Source organism: Dendrobates tinctorius, unplaced genomic scaffold, assembly GCF_039654945.1.
Source record: "Dendrobates tinctorius isolate UK_male_01 unplaced genomic scaffold, ASM3965494v1 ptg000029l, whole genome shotgun sequence".
Lineage (NCBI taxonomy): Eukaryota > Metazoa > Chordata > Amphibia > Anura > Dendrobatidae > Dendrobates > Dendrobates tinctorius.
In genome coordinates this window covers 31,384,497-31,403,208 of record NW_027361697.1, presented here as the reverse complement: position 1 = coordinate 31,403,208, position 18,712 = coordinate 31,384,497, and the positions used below count along the sequence as shown (strand labels likewise).

The following is an 18,712-nucleotide window of genomic DNA, read 5'->3' as shown; positions in this document are numbered from 1 at the left end:
TGAACTCTTCACTTCAAGTCCTTCCACAACAATTTTATAGGTTTAAGGTCAGGACTTTGTCATCATTCAAAAACTTTAACTTCATTTATTTAACCATTCTTTTGTAAAACGAGTTGGGTGCTTTGGGTCGTTGTCCTGCAACATTACCCACATTCTCTTGAGAGCCAGCTCAAGGAAAAAAATCCCATTATTTTCCTTTTCAATTTGCTGATGAGCAGCAATTTACTTTTTTGGAGAGCAAGGGAATGTGAGAGAAGCCTTTAAATGATTAGAAGTCACCATGATTTCATTTGTGACCTTGCAGACTATTAAACACCTTGCTCTTGGAGTGACCTTTGTTGGTTGAGAGTTGAGAGAGGGTAAAATGGTTTACAATGTCCTCCATTAGTATACAATCTGTCTGAAAGTGGATTGATTGAGTCCTAACTCTTCACGGATGGATTTGTAACATTTTCCAGCTTGTTAAGAATCAGCAACTCTTTTTCTGAGGTCTTCAGAAATCTGATTTGTTCATGCCATTATACAATTCCACAAACGTGTTGAGGAAATCAAACTTTAAGGGTATTTGCACACGTTGCGGATTTTGCAACTTGGAACGAGAAAAAAGAGGATGGCACTCACAGTTCTGATGTGACAAGTTTATTGCTGGATAGAAAGCATTGGCACGGGAGTAATGTACAAACTGTGGACAACGGCCGTTTCACACTCCTGCTCTTCAACGGGTCCTTGCGTTTTCCAGGTGTTGAGAGAGTTTTTGTGCCGAAGCAAGGGGGCAATCCCCGTAGGCTTCTCTTACAAAGAGAAGCCCGATGGATTCTGCGCACTAATGCCACAGGCCCTTTGGGGTTAAATGAAAATGTCTGTATGTAAATGTTCTGTATTTCTACAGGATATGTTTATATTTGCAATTGTCTATGGTGTTTTTGATGATTCTTTTGACTTATTGTTTTTAACCTTGTTTCTTTGTTCACTTTATTTTGCGTTCACTCTATTAAGTGGGAGCATATGTCAGTGATTAGGAGGTGTTCCCACACCTGGCAGTAGTTTAAGTTCAACCTCCGTGTCATTTGGCATCAGGACCCGTTGAAGCGCAGGAGCGTGAAACTGCTGTTAAAATTGCCCCTTTCATTTGTGACCTTGCAGACTATTAAACACCTTGCTCTTGGAGTGACCTTTGTTGGTTGAGAGTTGAGAGAGGGTAAAATGGTTTACAATGTCCTCCATTAGTATACAATCTGTCTGAAAGTGGATTGATTGAGTCCTAACTCTTCACGAATTGCAGCAATTAATGCGTAGGAGCGTGAAACTGTTGTCCAGTCTGTACATTACTCCCGTGCCAGTGCTTTTTATCCAGCATTAACCTTGTCATATCAGAACGGTGAGTGAGTGCCATCCTCTTTTTTCTCATTCCAAGTTGCATAATTCGTGTGTTTCTCCAGGATTGAGCACCCGTTCTGTGGATTGATGGTGTTTCACTTTTAGGTGTGTGAATTGCACCTTGCTATATGGTGCTATGGTGAAACATATTTTTTCTTTCTTTCTTCTTATATAGCGCTTTACAGTTTTGCACTATTAACATCGCTGTCCCTGAAGGGCTCACAATCTAAATTCCCTATCAGTATGTCTTTGGAACTTGGGAGGAAACCAGAGTGCCCGGAGGAAACCCGGAGGAAACCCACGCAAACACGGGGAGAACATACAAACTCCTTGCAGATGTTGTCCTTGGTGGGATTTGAACCCAGGACCCCAGCATTGCAAGGCTGCAGCGCTAACCACTGAGCCACCGTGCCGCCCACTTTCTTTTATTGCTAGTACACATTGCGGATTTGCTGCAGATCCGCAGCGGATTTGCCCCTGTGGATCCACTCCAGATCCGCAAGTAATTTACAGTACAATGTTAATCTATGGGGGAAAAAAACGCCGTGCACATGCTGCGGAAAAATCCATGCGGAAACGCAGCCTTTTTTTTTCCTGCAGCAACTCAATTCCTTGTGCAGATGACGCAGTGGTTTTAAACTCATTCCATTATAGCAATCCGCAGGTGTAAAAACACAGGCTAAATCCGCAAAAAATCTGCAATAAATCTGCAGGAAATCGTAGGAAATCCGCATAAAAACATGCTGATTTTGACCTGTGGATTCTGCCAAAAGATGCAGATTCCGCGCGGAAAATTCCGCACAGCAACCGCAACATGTGCCCGTACCCTAAAGGTTCACATACTTTTTCCACTCACAGATATTTCATATTGGATCATTTTCATAATTGGAAAATAAATGACATGGTCTATTTTTTATGTATTTATTTAATTTGGTTCTCTTTACCTGCTACCTGCTTTTATAAAATTTGATGTAGTGTTAAGTTAAATGTATGCAGAAATATGGACAATTCTGAAGAATTCACAAACTTTCCAGCATTAATGTATCTGCAGCTCTTTTTTTCTCACTTCTATATGGGTTTCAGAACAGATGAGTCCTTTTGCTCAGCTGTTTTTACAATATATGCGGCAAAAGTCTAAAGTTGGACTGCCATTATAACATTTGGCGAGTGGCAAAATATTTAAAGACAAAAAAAATAACAAATATATCATTCTTTTGCAGGGGGACAAAAGCATTTTGTCAAAGATGCATCTAAGACACATGACATATTCTATGCCTTTAGTGCACTATCCAGTCAAAATGGAAATGTTACTCAACAGTCTATCATGGTAAGATACAAGTTACTTGCATCTATATTAATCTCAAAGACAATTAAGAGTGGTGGTCAAGCATGCCCTCCACAGATGCATTCAGGATAATTCATGGGGCCCCTTTAATGCTCATTACAAAACATTTACAACTCTGTGATCGTGTGGCGCATTGGTTGCATTCATATGATTATAATCAGTGATGTATGCTCTATCAGTATTAAATAAATGCAAGCTTTAGTCCTAGAGGGATAAAAATAAAATAAAAATGAAATAAACTAATGAATGAAATACAGTGGGGAAAACAAGCTTTTGACACACTGACGTTTTTCTACCTACAAAGAATGGAGAGGTCTGTAATTTTTATCATAGGTACACTTCAACTGAGAGACAGGATCTAAAAAATAAAATCCAGAAAATCACATTGTATGATTTTTATATAATTTGCATTTTATTGCATGAAATACGTATTTGACACAATAGAAAAACAGAACTTAATATTTGGTACCGAAACCTTTGTTTGCAATTCCAGAGGTCAGACATTTCCTGCAGTTCTTGACCAAGTTTGCACACAATGCACACAGGGATTTTGGCCCACTCCTCCATACCGATCTTCTCCAGATCCTTCAGGTTTCTGGGCTGTTACTGGGCAACAATGAGTTTCAGCTCCCTCCAAAGAGTTTCTATTGAGTTCAGGTCTGGAGATCACTGGGTGTTAGAGCCCCCTCTGCACTTCGATCGGCTCCATCATAGGGGGGGCCTGATCATTGTTGCCCCACTTTTCAGTTTTTGAATTTCCACAAAAATTTAAAATAACCAATAAATTTCGTTCAACTTCACAATTGTGTCCCACTTGTTGTTGATTCTTCACCAAAAATTTACATTTGGTATCTTTATGTTTGAAGCATGATATGTGGGAAAAGGTTGAAAAGTTCCAGGGGGGCTGAATACTTTCGCAAGGCATTGTAGTCCAAAGGCTCTGGAAAAGAAAAATGGCTCCTCAACCTCCAAAAGAAATCCAACAAATTCTGTGCTCCCAAGTCCAAATGCCCCTGTCCCTTCTGAGCCTCACAATTTGACTAAACCATTTTTAGCATCCACATGTTTGGCATTTCTGTAGTAATGAGATCATGCTTAATTTAAGGGTGCCTAATTTAATGGTGCATGTTTCCAGAAACATGAGCTGGGCACAATGTACTGGTCACTACAACGTACTAGTCACTACAATGGCAGTTTACAATTTTCACTCAGCAACATTCATTACTCCTTGTTTCTGGAAAATACCCATGGAGTCAAAATCATCACTACCCCTGTAGACAGATTCCCAAAGGGGTATAATTTCAATAATGGGGTCACTTAAGGGCTCTGTATATAGAGTCAACAAGCTAATTTAGCTAAATCTGATCTCCAGGAGGCAATTAACGCTCAATCCCTCCCCAGTCTTCTTGTATGGCTAAGAAGTACTGTACAGCCACATATAGGGTATTTCTACATTCAGCAGAAATTGTAGGATACATTTTGGTGCCATTTTTACCCATTTCCCAGTGTGAAAATGTAAAATTTGAGATTAAAACAAAATTTTGGTGGTAAAAATGTAATTATTTTTTTCTTCACAGGCCAATGGTATAATATTCTGTGACCTAACTGTGTTGTCAATATGATCACTGCACCCCTAGATGAATTCATTCAGTGTAGTTTGTAAAATGGGGTCTCTTATGGGGGGTTCTGCTACTCAAGCACCTTATAGACTCTGCCAATGTGACATGGCACCCTCAAACCAGTGAAGCAAAATCTGAACTCCAATATGGCGCTTCTTCCCTTCAGAGCTGTGCACTGTGCCTCAAAATTACTCAGGAGAAATTGTACAACAAATTTTCAGGTCATTTTCTCCTGCTGTCCTTGTGAAAATGAAAAAATGTTGGGCTAAAACAGCATTTTTGGGAGAAAAATATATTTTTTCATTTCCAAAGATCAGCATTTTAAAATTCGGTGAAGCACCTGTGTGTTCAAGGTGCTTACCACAGATCTAGATAAATTCGTTGAAGAATAGTTTCTTAAACAGGGTCACTTGTGAAAAAAGTGATTTTTTTATTTTCACGGCTCTACGTTATAAAGTTCTGTGAAGCAATTAGAGGTTCAAGGTGCTCAGCACACATTTAGATAAGTTACTTGAGAGGTTTAATTTTCAACATGGTGTCACTTTTGAGGGGTTTCCACTGTTTAGGCACTTTAAGGGCTCTCCAAACGTGACATGACATCCACTAATTATTCCAGCAAATTTTTCTTTCAAAAAGTCAAATGGCACTCCTTGTTTCCAAGCCCTGCTGTGCGCCTAGACAGTAGTTTTCCTCCACATATTGGGTAGCTGCGTACTCAGGAGAAATTGCACAAAAATTTGTATGGTACAATATCTCCTGTTGCCTTTATGAAAGAGCCAAATTTTGGGTTCATAAACGTTTTTGGGTGAAAATTTTGATTTTTTTTTTCATTTTCATAACTCAATGTTATAAACTTCTGAGACGCACCTGTGGGTTCAAGGTGCTCACAACACATCTTGATAAGTTTCCTGAGGGGTCTAGTTTCCAAAATGGTGTCACTTGTGGAGTGTTTCCACTATTTAGGCACATCAGGAGCACTCCAAATGCGACATGACATCTGCTAATTATTACAGCAAATTTTGCATTCAAAAAGTCAAATGGCGCTCCTCCCTTCCAAGCTCTGCTGTGTGCCCAAACAGTAGTTTTCCTCCACATGTTGGGTATCGGCATACTAAGGAGAAATTGCAGAACAAATTGTACCATGCAATTTCCCTCTTACCTCTGTGAAAATAAAAACATTTTGGGCCAAAAACTTTTTTTGTGGGAAAAATGTGTTTTGTTTTTTTTTATTTTCATGGCTTAAAGTTATAAACTTCTGTGAAGCACCTGTTCATTCAAAGTGCTCACTACATATCTAGCAAATTTTGCATTCAAAAAGTCAAATGGCGCTCCTTCCCTTCCGAGCCCTGCCTTGCGCCCAAACAGTGGATTTCCCCCACATATGGGTTATCAGCATGCTAAGGAGAAATTGCACAACAAATTTTGGGTTCTATTATTTCCTGTTATCCTTGTGAAAATAAAAAAATTTGGATCCAAAGTGAAATCTTTGTAAAAAATAGTTAAACGTTCATTTTTTCTTTCCATATTCCAAAAATTCCTGTGAAGCACCTGAAGGGTTAATAAGCATCTTGAATGTGGTTTTGAGCACCTTGTGCAGTTTTTACAATGGTGTCACTTTTGGGTATATAGACCTCTTAAAGTCACTTCAAGTGTAATCTGGTTGCTAAAAAAAAAATGGTTTTCCACAATTGTTGAAAAAAATGAGAAATCGATGGTCAACTTTTAATCTTAATTACTTCCATTACTTTTTACAGCAGAGTATTTGTTCACGTTTGTTGTACTGTGTCTCTCTGTGTTCCAGTTTCTTGGTGGTGTGAACACTGTCTTACCGACCTGTTCACTTGTATGTGCATGGCCCATGCTTTCGTTTTAATTCTATTGGTTTCTTGCTTTTGCAAGTCTTTGGGATTTTCCACCCCTCCCATGTGGGCCATGCACATATAAAGCCATCTCACACAGCATGCCCACATCAGACATTGCCTCTCTGAATCCTGCTCATATAGGTACTGTTCACATGGTCAGGTTTTAAATACATTGGATAGGACTGCTCTGATGGGTATACCTCGGCGTTGGTGGAGCGGCTTAACATTCATTTTTTGCAAAAAACTTATCAACTAAATACCCTGTTTTGTTATCATCTTTTTACTAGCACTTGCTGTTCATTGTTGGAAATTTTTTACAGCAGAGTATTTTTTCACGTTTGTTGTACTGTGTCTCTCTGTGTTCCAGTTTCTTGGTGGTGTGAACACTGTCTTACCGACCTGTTCACTGTATGTGCATGGCCCATGCTTTCGTTTTTATTCCAAAAAAGTTATTAGGATTAAAAATAAAAAAATTGGAAAATTTACAAAATTTTTGCCAAATTACTATTTTTTGCACAAATAAATGCAAGTCATACCAAAGAAATTTTACTGCTAACATGAAGTACAATATGTCACAAAAAACATTCTCAGAATCAGTGGGATCCATTGAAGTGTTCCAGAGTTATTACCGCATAAAGTGACGCTGGTCAGAATTGTAAAATTTAGCCTGGTCATGAAGGTGGAAACAGACTTGGGAGATGAATGGGTTAATGAAGCAGCCTGACCCAAAAATGGACAGGTATCAAGTAGCTATTCAGTATCATATTCATGTACAGTTTTAAATTGAGTTGTCTTCATCCAGAATAAACCTGTTAATTTGTAACTCCATTCTATAAAATTAATTACATAACACATTTTGATATGTCTTCTGCTTTACTTCTCTTGTTTTCTAACAGCTGGAAAGTAGGAGTTCAACTCTAGAGCCAGAAGGTTGTTTGAACGGCACCGTTTTTATTGACAGCACAGTTGGCACGTCCACATTCTTCCTCGTAACCTGGCAGGTTGCTGTACCCAACATCCGTCTGAAGGATCCCAAGGGAACTAGCTACCATGATGCTCAATTCACCAATAGCAGAATTTCTAATTCATCTGAACTTCAAATTCTGTTAAAAGCGGAGGTAATATATACTAATAATTATCAGGGTGGCATCATTTAAAGGGAATCTCTCAGTTGTTTTTTACTATATAATCTGACAGCAGCATAATATAGGGACAGGGAATCTGATTCCAGCACTGTATCACTTGCTGGACTACTTGGTACAGTTTTGACAAAATCCCTCATTTTTTCTGGTTTAGATGTAGTAGTGCAATAGATGCTGAGCTCTGTGTAACTCCACCCACACCACTGATTGGCAGCTTCCTGTGTCCAATGTACAGTGTCAGCAAGCTGCCAATCAGTGGTGGAGTTGTAGTTATGCTTGTCACGTGAGACCTAGCCATGCAGTGATAATCTCCTGCTAATAAAACAATGATTGTATTAAAACTACGACACAAAGACTATTAAGTGAAACATCTCTGGTATCAGGCTCTGCCTTTCCCTCTCTCACACTCTCTCTCTCTCTCTGTGTACATATATATATATATATATAAATATATATACTGTATATATGTATTGGATTGCGCTAAGATTAATTAGCAAAATCCTGCTGACAAATTTCCTTTAAGACTAGAAGTCATGCATTGCACAGTTGTATTTATTCACATTTGATGCATGCATTTTGGCTATATTTTTTGAAATTACAGTACCTTAAAAAACATTACAGGTTGTTTGAACTAAACATGACAAACTGTATAAATGTGGACATTCACTTTCTAAAAATGTGTGTACTTTGTTCTTTTTCATATGATCATGCTCAATATCTGTTTGTGTTTCTTTAGACTGGAGCCTGGAATTACACCCTTTGTAATAACCGTGAAACTAATCAGGTAGTAGGTATGACAGCGACATCTAGGGCTGCAGCAGAAAATGTGCCTCCAATTACTGTAAAAGTCCATATGAACAAAGACACAAATGACTACCCCGATCCTTTGATCATCTATGCATCGGTGCACCAGGGTCTGCTGACTCTGATAAACTTACAAGTGACAGCAATTGTTGAAGCAGAAAGTGGAAATCCCATGGCCTTAGAACTCCTAGACAATGGAGCAGGTAACTTTATAACTTTTAAGAACCGCTTTACATCTTTCTGAAAAACATTACCTCCCAACAACCTTCATATATGAAGCAGAATAATTTTTATTAAAAAAAATTCCTAAAAGGTTTGCTTAGTGAAAGCAAGTTATCACAAGATATCTACATGATAGGTGATAATCTGTTGATCGCTTGGGCTCCGAGTGTTGGAATTTCAGAATGAGAACTTATCCCCATTAGAATGGGCTGGCATTGCGCATGCTTGACCATAGCTCCATTTATTCCATAGCTCTGTGCCCAGTTTCTTCTGGTAGGTCCATAAAGAATGAAAGAAGCACTCGTCCAACCTCCTTCTCCATTATGTAATGGGTATAAAAGTTCCTAGTTCTGATGATCAGCACGAGATCCAGAAGTTGCACCTCAGCAAGTAATGACTTGGCCAGTGGAAAAGTGAAAACTGGTTTTAACCAGAGAAACCCTTTCAACGTATAAAGTATGTAAAGAATCATGCCTCTATTTTATTAGGCGCTGATGTCTTTAAGAATGATGGTGTCTATTCAAGATTCTTCACTTCTTTCTCTCAAAATGGAAGATACAACTTAAAAGTACATGTAGAAAGTAAAGAGACAGAGGCTACACTTGTGCTGCCGAGAAATCATGCTCTTTATATTCCTGGATATACAGAAAATGGTATGTAATTTTCTATGTACAATTTTCTCATAACTTATTTTCTTAGGACCTACACACATTACAGAGCCAAAACCTAAGACAGAAACAAAACAAGCATACCCCCTGCTATAAGTAAATAAGTAAAAGCAATAGTGCATATAAATAACATTAGGTACTTAGTAAAGACCTTTTTTGATAAAAAAAAGCATGACAGCCATTCCACCAACGTCAAGGTGTAGCCAAATTCAGGATGATTCTAACCTCTAGTATTAAAATCTTACCCTGTATCATAGTAGTGATGTCCTGTTTGAATAGGGCTGAGCAGGACCGGGTCAGAAGCATGGACACACAACTAGTGGGGAGCTTTTTAAATGTAATATCCAGCTCATAGAAAGGGAGACCACACCTTACCTGCACTAAATGCAGAAACCTAAAACTACACTGAAAAAAATGTACTAGAGTACAAGTTCAGGAGAATGTCTGGGGGCACACGGACTGTCCTGCAACTCTGTACCATGACTCCTCTTGCTGCTACATCCTGCTCTATCTGGTGTCGTACTTGGTATTTATTCTCCTCCGTCAATACTTTGAAGGACAAAACCTCCATAATATGGCAACTTATGAAGCAAGTCATGATTTTTTTTTCCATCTATTTTGTATGGTATCCAACAGGAAAAATTAAACCATACAAAATATAAAAGCTTCTGGGGATACGGTAATGCCCATATACCGCCTTGGGTGCTCTACTACTACTCTGTGGCTCTATGCAAAACTGAGACATAATACTCCCATGCTCATGAGTCCTTCCCCCAGTGGCGTAACTTGAAGCTTGTGGGCCCTAATGCAAAATCTCCAACAGGGTCCTCAACTACCTCAGGTATTCAATATTAATAATGTTTTCAAATGTGTCAAAGGGACCTTTTGGGCTCCCAAGGCCCCTGGGCCCCAATGTGAATGCAATCCCTTCACCTATTATTATCCCATTGTATGCTGGAAAAATACTATTGTTGTAAACTGGAGTTTAGTAGTAATTTATCAAAAGGTCGTTCTGGACAAAATTCAGAATGTAAATTTTGGTCATACTCCTGGTGTTACCTGGCCATGATGCCACATTCCTTTTCTTACTGCTAAAATTCCCTAATGTCTTTTTCTCTGGGTGGCCTAAATTGTCACAAATTCCAGAAGTGTACTGGGTAGGCAATTGTCACACTGTGACTTTACATGAGATCAGGAAATGAGTCATCATTCACTGTCCCTCGGGCTGGTGCCCTAACTATCCCTGTTCCCAATGGTACCTCTGAAGGTGAGGAGGTTTGGACCACATTCCTCACTAGTCTCTTATTATTTCGAAAGCTGTCCCCACCTCCTCCCCCTGGAGGCCAAGGACAGAAATGCTAGTGTCTCAACACATAAAACTAACAGAGATAACAGAAAAAGCCACTATCTTACAAAAACACTCACCAAAGGCAGAGAAGTATATATTGGGAAGGGGATGAATGTAACAACCAAATAGGAATAGGACCAAGAGAAAAGCATACACCCAAAAACAGCATGCAACAATTTCCAGCAGCAACAAGCGATCTCCAACTCAGCACAGTAACTACAGGGAGCCAGAAAGTAGAACTTTCACTGGCGAGGAAGGGAAAGCCTGGCTAGTTTTTATAGAGAGAAGGAATGACCAGATGGGGAGCCGCTGACAGATGGAGCTGCATGTTTCTTACCAGCTAGGAAGGGTCGTTAACCTGTTCAGCACCAAAAGAAACAAAATCCATTTAATATGGGACACGAAACACACAGGCTAAATGTATGACCTGTGATTCACAATACGTAATGACTTTCTAACCACGGATCTCCCAGGAGGACATGTGACACTCATGACAGCAATCTGTCTATGTTACGCAATTTGTTGAGGGCCATCATACAACATAGTATTTAAGACCCATCCGTTAAGTGTTGGAAGAGGTGCCAGTTTGACTGCCTGGTGAAAGTGACCACTAGGAATATTAAAAAAATAGGATATAGGAGATTATCTAGGATTTCAGCGCTACAGACATAACTCATATTTTGGAATGATACTTTAATAAAGAGTCAATTCTCTGCACAATAAATGCATGAAAGATTTTTTTTTACTTTTATGTAATGGATGAGTAGTACTGTTTGAGTTTTACTTTTATCAGATATTGGTGGATATTTCTGGACCATGTAAATCTAGCAAACATTCTCACTAACATACTCATGGTTCAATTATTTTGTCATACATTTTTATAGGCGGAGAATCTATGAATCCTTCAAGATCAGCAGTTACTGAAGATGACCTTCATATTACCGTTGGCCACATTGGTAGAACTGCTTCAGGAGGCTTTTTCTTAGTAAATAAGATGCCAACCTCTCCACGGCCTATCATCCATAAACCTTGCAAAATAATAGATTTAGAAGCTAGTGCACAAGGAAACTCAGTCATCTTGTCTTGGACAGCAAGTGGTGAGGATATGGACCAAGGCAGAGGTATGTTTGAAAGGGAACTATGTAAGTAAACTTGGTCAAATACTGTAAAAGGTGGGGGATGCAGAGTGCACTGCTCACTGCTCTGCGCGCTGCTTTCTGTGCTGTTCCCTGCCGACTCCAGACTGCAGTCCTTCACACGCTTTTTCCTTTTATCCCCCTGTTGTGGCGCATCCTTTTCTGGCTCTCCCCACCCCCTCCTGTCAGCAGGAAGCTCTGTCTCCCTAGGGCTTCCCCCAGGCTTCAGGAGAAGGTCCGCCCCTCTCAGGCTTCCCCCTGGGAACAGAGGATGCAGCCCCTTCAGTTCCAGACCCAGCATGCAGGTACCCGTGGTCCGGTCTATCTCTTTACACATGCAGTATTTCTATATTACGCCTTGAAATATTGAAGGCTCCACCACTGTGACCCTCATTCATACCTTAATCACCGGGTGATTTTTCATTTTTGCTCTTTTGTTTTTTTTCCTCCCCTTCCTCCAAAATACATAACTTATGTATTTTTCCACCAACATAGTCGTTTTAGGGCTTGTTTATGTTTAGCAAGACAAGTTGTAGTTTTGAAAGACACAATTTATTTTACTATATAATGTGCTGAAAATATGGAAAAACAAATCAAAGTGAGGTGAAACAGTGAAAAGAAATGAAATTTTGCCATTTTTGGGAGGCGTTGTTTCTACGGCATTCAGTGTTGTCATTTGTATAGTTGTTTTTATATTTTATTGGCTTAAACTTCAGGATGCTAAAAAAATAATAATTTCTATCCATGACCCTTTAAGAAGGCTTGATATTTGCATGTCAAGCTGATGTCCTTATTGACACTATTTTGGGATACATTGACGTTTTGATTACTTTTATGGCCTTTTCAAGGAGTGATGGTGACCAAAAAACAGCAAATCTAGGTTGTTGATCTTTTTTCTCTTTACAGCATTTATTGCACTGTTAGCTAGTTTTAGATTTTGATAGAATTAGACATTTACAGGATTGAGAAAAGCAAATATGTTTTTATTTTCTTTTTCTATCTCTATTTTAAGGGGGTGATTCAAACTTTTATATGATTTGCAATTTTTTAGACTTTTAAGAAAACCTTTTTGTATTTTTTACTTACCCTTAGGGGACTTGAGCCTGCACTATATATTGACGGGGGACATGGTCGTTTGCTGATGCAAACAGTCCATCTATATTCTGTTTTGTTTTAAACATCTTTTTATTGTTTTAACACAAAAAGGAATAACATAACATGCGACTAGTATGATCAAGCATCATTTGTTTCATGAATTTCCAGTCCGGACCTAATGAACAGCTATTAACATCTCTTATAATATAGCTTATTGTATTTTACTATTTGACAGGTCAGACAGTAGCTAGGTTTTAAAAACTTAAACTCGCAAGTCCAAGACAAGATTACTGATGTGAATCAATGATAATTATGTATACATTAGTCGCAACAGAGTACAAACCTTTAACTAGGTAGACAGGATAGTAGTTAGAGATAGAAGTAGAATATAGAAAAGGGAAAGTATTTGAGGATGGTATGGGGTAGGAATTCCAGTCAGGAGAAATATCCAGTCTGCAGTGATTTTGCCCTGTTTGTCTGGTTAGTCAATCGGTGTTGCTTCAAGTTTAGTTGGTCTTAGGGCAAATTGAAATGGTTTACTGAGAGTTTAGTAATTCTAAGTACTCATCTGTTTCTCTTAAGAGTGTCCACGGCACCCAGGTTGAACTGAATTTACTTATCTTAAAGGTCGTGCTAGCTATTATTTCTTCTATGTAATATATTTGGTTTACTTTGTGCAACCATTCCGCCAGGGTAGGGCATTTCTATGATAACCAATGTAAGGGGATAAGCATTTTAGCTGCTGCCAACAAATACATAAGAACATTTTTGTGTTTATATTGTGCAGTATCACTAGACCAGTTTAGAAAGATCAATTTCAAGGATGGAGGGTTTGGAAGCTGACAAAGTCTTGTTGAAATTTTAAGCAATTTTTCCCAGAATGGTTGAATTTTGTCACACTGCCACCAAATGTGTAAGTATGATCCCCTTTCACCGAGACATCTCCAACAATTAGAGGATGCCTCCGGTTGCCACATCTTTCTAGTGTCAGGGGTGATATACCACCTAGTATGGACCTTGTAAGAGTTTTCTTGGACCTTTACACAACCAGAAGGACCATGCAAGCTTTTATATATTTTTTCAACCTCCCAGTCTTGCAATTTGACCTCGAGGTCTCTTTCCCATTTCAATATAAACGCTCGTTTAACAGAGGTTGAGTGGGCCAAGAGCACCTGGTAGAGCTTACCTAATATGCCCTTTGGTTTATTTCTCTGAGTTAGCAACTTCTCAAAAGCAGTCATCTCTCTATGTGGAAGTCCAGATTGTAAATATGATCTGATCGAATTTTTAAGCCTGTTGTAATGAAGAAAGTTAATATCTTAGAGTGGGAATTTCATTTGTAACTCCTGCAAGGGGAGGATCAAACCATCCTCCATGAAAGCATCTAGACTTTCGTTTATCTTGTGTAAAGAGTCTGTGTCCTTAATAAAAGGGCGGTCTAAATAAAGGCCAGGTAGGTCCTTTACTTTTATTAGAGGTGATGGAAGCGGCATTAGTGAGAATGAAAATCTTGCCCAGTTCTTGATCAAATTTTTTGTTATTGCGTTTGGGGAAAGAACTTTTTTTATAAAAACCGTAGATGAGTGGAGGACAGTGGAGATAGGTACTGATAGTGACTCATTCGCAATCCCTGTCCAGAGTTTGTGGTTACTATCTTCGTCCACAAAGTTGCCGCTGCGTGGTATTTTTGTGGGTCTGGTATTCCCATACCCCCTTTATGCTTTGGAAGGGAAAGTGTATTATAGTTTATTCTAGGTTTTAAGCCCCCCCATATATACCTCCCAAAAAGAGATCGGACCTTCTGGATGAACGTGTCTGGGACTTTAATTGGTAACATTTTGGATATATAACTATACTTGGGTAAAATGAACCCTTTGATGAGATTTTTTCTCCCTATCCAGGAAACATAGGGCGCTCTCCACGACTTAATGGCTTCTAGAGTACTATCGAGAAGGGGTACGAAGTTGAGTGAGAAAAGGGAGTTCCAATGCGGGTTTAGTTTAATGCCTAAATATTTAATATATTTAGAGTTCCATTTTATTGGGAATTTTGCCTTCAAATTTTGGATTGTTGTAGGTCGTATATTTATCCCCATCACCTCAGATTTCTCTTGGTTAATCTTATAGTTCGATAGCTCTCCAAATGCCTCAAACCTCTCCAACACCGCCGGAACTTCTTTCTCAGGATCCAATAGGAGCAAGAGAAGGTCGTCTGTGAACGCCGCTACAACATGTGAGGAGTCTGAGATCTTAATTCCCCCTATTGCTGAATGCTGTCTAATGCTCTGAATTAACGTCTCGATGGTTAGGACAAACAAAGTTGGTGAAAGGGGGCACCCACGTCCCCTGACGTGTGTCGTTTTTTATTTCAAAGGGAGGAGAGAAATCTCCATTTACCCTTACTTTTGTGGATGGTGACTTATACATTTGGAAGATAGCATCAATAACCGTGAGAGGAAATCCAAACCTCACGAGGGTCTCATGCATGAATGTCCAGTCCACCCTGTCAAACGCTTTCTCTGCGTCGTTACTAGAGTTGAGCGACTTTTGGTTTTTTAGGGTCGCGTTTCGTTTCGTGAAACCCGACTTTTCCAAAAGTCGGGTTGAGCAAGATCGTCCGATTATAGGGAAAAGTCGGGGTCGTCCCAAAACACGAAACCCAATGTAAGTCAATGGGGAATAAAAGTCGGCAGTGAGAGGAGGACAGGAAACACACCTACAGTGCCCATTTGAATGCCAAAAGCATCAATTCTTCTTTCTTAAGCTTGTCAACCTTAATTAACTTCATATTACAAGTTACGCACTGAAAAATGGGGGTTATTTGGCTACAAACTGTGGGGGGGGAGGGCTGGCTCCAGGTTTTCATGTGCCCTGGGCGAAAGAGCGCCCCTTTAACACATACCACAACTCATCATGCTCCGATACGGCAGAGAAATAGCGGTATAGTACAATGAAAAATACTTCACTTTTTACATCTCATGACGAGGCCCATCTATTTCTCCATACAGAATCATTGGTCCCATATAATGTTTGAAACAGTATATGATGAGCTCCACATAATGCTACAGTATATGTTGGTCCCCATGGATGAAGCTCCACTGTCTTATGGGCCCAAATAATGCTCCAAACATAATGGGCCCCATTTCTAATGCTCTAGTGTATAATGGGCCCTGTAAATGCTGCTCCAGTGTCTGATGTCCACCTTTGGAATGTTCCAGTGTATGGTGGGCCCCATCTATCATTCTCCAGAGTATAGTGCTCCCCAAAAATTGCTGTCCCAACATTGAAAACAATCAAATAAGTCTCCTCGCTAGGGAATCCCTGTACTTGTCTGGACAGGTGCTGTAGCTTGCTTAACAGCTCGCCAGCCGTTCTCACGCCCAGTATGGATTGCACGTGATTGCACAAAGGTTAGAAAGGGTACCGTATCCCTGGATAACATGTATGGATAGCGTACACATTCAAAATATATGTCTATACAGCATGAGGCAGGCTCAGACGGTGTTAGGCCCAGTATGGATTGCACGTCATTGCACAAAGGTTAGAAAGGGTACCGTATCCCCGGATAACATGTATGGATAGCGTACACATTCAAAATATATGTCTATACAGCATGAGGCAGGCTCAGACGGTGTTAGGCCCAGTATGGATTGCACGTCATTGCACAAAGGTTAGAAAGGGTACCGTATCCCCGGATAACATGTATGGATAGCGTACACATTCAAAATATATGTCTATACAGCATGAGGCAGGCTCAGACGGTGTTAGGCCCAGTATGGATTGCACGTCATTGCACAAAGGTTAGAAAGGGTACCGTATCCCCGGATAACATGTATGGATAGCGTACACATTCAAAATATATGTCTATACAGCATGAGGCAGGCTCAGACGGTGTTAGGCCCAGTATGGATTGCACGTCATTGCACAAAGGTTAGAAAGGGTACCGTATCCCTGGATAACATGTATGGATAGCGTACACATTCAAAATATATGTCTATACAGCATGAGGCAGGCTCAGACGGTGTTAGGCCCAGTATGGATTGCACGTCATTGCACAAAGGTTAGAAAGGGTACCGTATCCCCGGATAACATGTATGGATAGCGTACACATTCAAAATATATGTCTATACAGCATGAGGCAGGCTCAGACGGTGTTAGGCCCAGTATGGATTGCACGTCATTGCACAAAGGTTAGAAAGGGTACCGTATCCCCGGATAACATGTATGGATAGCGTACACATTCAAAATATATGTCTATACAGCATGAGGCAGGCTCAGACGGTGTTAGGCCCAGTATGGATTGCACGTCATTGCACAAAGGTTAGAAAGGGTACCGTATCCCCGGATAACATGTATGGATAGCGTACACATTCAAAATATATGTCTATACAGCATGAGGCAGGCTCAGACGGTGTTAGGCCCAGTATGGATTGCACGTCATTGCACAAAGGTTAGAAAGGGTACCGTATCCCCGGATAACATGTATGGATAGCGTACACATTCAAAATATATGTCTATACAGCATGAGGAAGGCTCAGACGGTGTTAGGCCCAGTATGGATTGCACGTCATTGCACAAAGGTTAGAAAGGGTACCGTATCCCCGGATAACATGTATGGATAGCGTACACATTCAAAATATATGTCTATACAGCATGAGGCAGGCTCAGACGGTGTTAGGCCCAGTATGGATTGCACGTCATTGCACAAAGGTTAGAAAGGGTACCGTATCCCCGGATAACATGTATGGATAGCGTACACATTCAAAATATATGTCTCAGGAGGCAGGCTCAGACGGTGTCAGGCACAGTATGGATTTGACGGCCCAGATTACACAGAGGAGGAGCAGGGAGAGGTAAAGATTGCAAATGCTCGGGCCCTGCCCAAGCAAGGGGGGCCCACTCGTGGGCGTCGGTACTGGCACTGGGCCCCTCATAGTACAGCGGTGTGTCTGACGGCGGGTGTGCACCACCACCGTCAGAGACACTTGATTGCACTATGAGGGACCCTGTGCCAGTGCCCGCGCCCAAGAGTCGGCCTACCCACCTGTCCAGGGCAACGGCACTCGCACGGTGTCGTGCGGTAGGTGGTGACCCCGGCCATGGGGGGGAGGCAGCACAGTTAGGGAGTTTTAGAAAGTGGCATATGTTGATGTTGGACATTCAGCTGATGCAAAAGGCGAAATAGGTGAAGTACCAGGAAGAGGTGGACCAAAGCAAGCCATTTTTCTGTCACCCTATGTGTCATCAGGGGAAGGTGGGACAAAATCCTTGGAAACCCATGCGTGGTTCATTTTAATGAAGGTTAGATCATCCACATTTTGGGTTGACAGACGGGTCCTTTTTTCTGTAAGGATTGATCCAGATGCACTGAAGACTCTTTCCGATAGCACACTTGCAGCTGGGCAAGCGAGCTCCTGTAAGGCATATTGGGCCAATTCAGGCCAGGTGTCCAGTTTAGCGGCCCAATAGTCAAAGGGGAATGACCTGTGTGGGAGAACATCGATATGGGAGGAAAAGTAGTTTGTAACCATAGTTGACAACTGCTGTCTCCTGTCACTTTCCATCGATGCAGTATTACCAGTTGTGTGAGCGGTATTTGAAAAATCAGTCCACAACATTGTCATGAAACCCCTGTCTCCAACGCCACTTCTGCTGTGTGCACCACGAACACCTCTGCCAAGCTGCCCCCGGCCCGTACGGCTCGTGTGAGAACCATCACCGCTGCTGTGTGCTGGGAATGCCTCAAGCAACCGATTTACCAGAGTTGCTTGTTTATTAGCCAATATTAGGTCAAGGTTCTCCTGTGGCATGATGTTTTGTAATTTGCCTTTATAGCGTGGATCCAGGATGCTGGTCAACCAGTACCGTCATCGTTCATCATTTTGGCAATGCGGGGGTCCCTTTTTAGGATCCGCAAGGCATAATCTGACATGTGGGCCAATGTTCCCGGTGTCAATGATGCACTGCGAGTGCTGGGTGGAGGAGCACTTTCTGGCAAATCCACATCCCTCCAGTCACGCACAAACCCTGTACCAGACCTTGCCACGCCAACATTTTCACTTGCCCCACGAGATGCATCCTCCTCCCCTAAGTAA

At 40.8% G+C, this 18,712-nt stretch overlaps 1 protein-coding gene across 1 annotated transcript in view; it reads left to right on the top strand.

The window, feature by feature from the left end:
- Window positions 1–18,712, top strand: part of LOC141086029 (calcium-activated chloride channel regulator 1-like) — a 134,956-nt gene that overhangs the window by 101,500 nt on the left and 14,744 nt on the right. Inside the window, exons 11-15 of the mRNA XM_073571762.1 lie at window positions 2,598–2,704; window positions 7,100–7,321; window positions 8,082–8,352; window positions 8,860–9,024; window positions 11,272–11,508. Coding sequence (XP_073427863.1) covers window positions 2,598–2,704; window positions 7,100–7,321; window positions 8,082–8,352; window positions 8,860–9,024; window positions 11,272–11,508 — 1,002 coding nt within the window. The remainder of the gene's footprint in view (window positions 1–2,597; window positions 2,705–7,099; window positions 7,322–8,081; window positions 8,353–8,859; window positions 9,025–11,271; window positions 11,509–18,712) is intronic.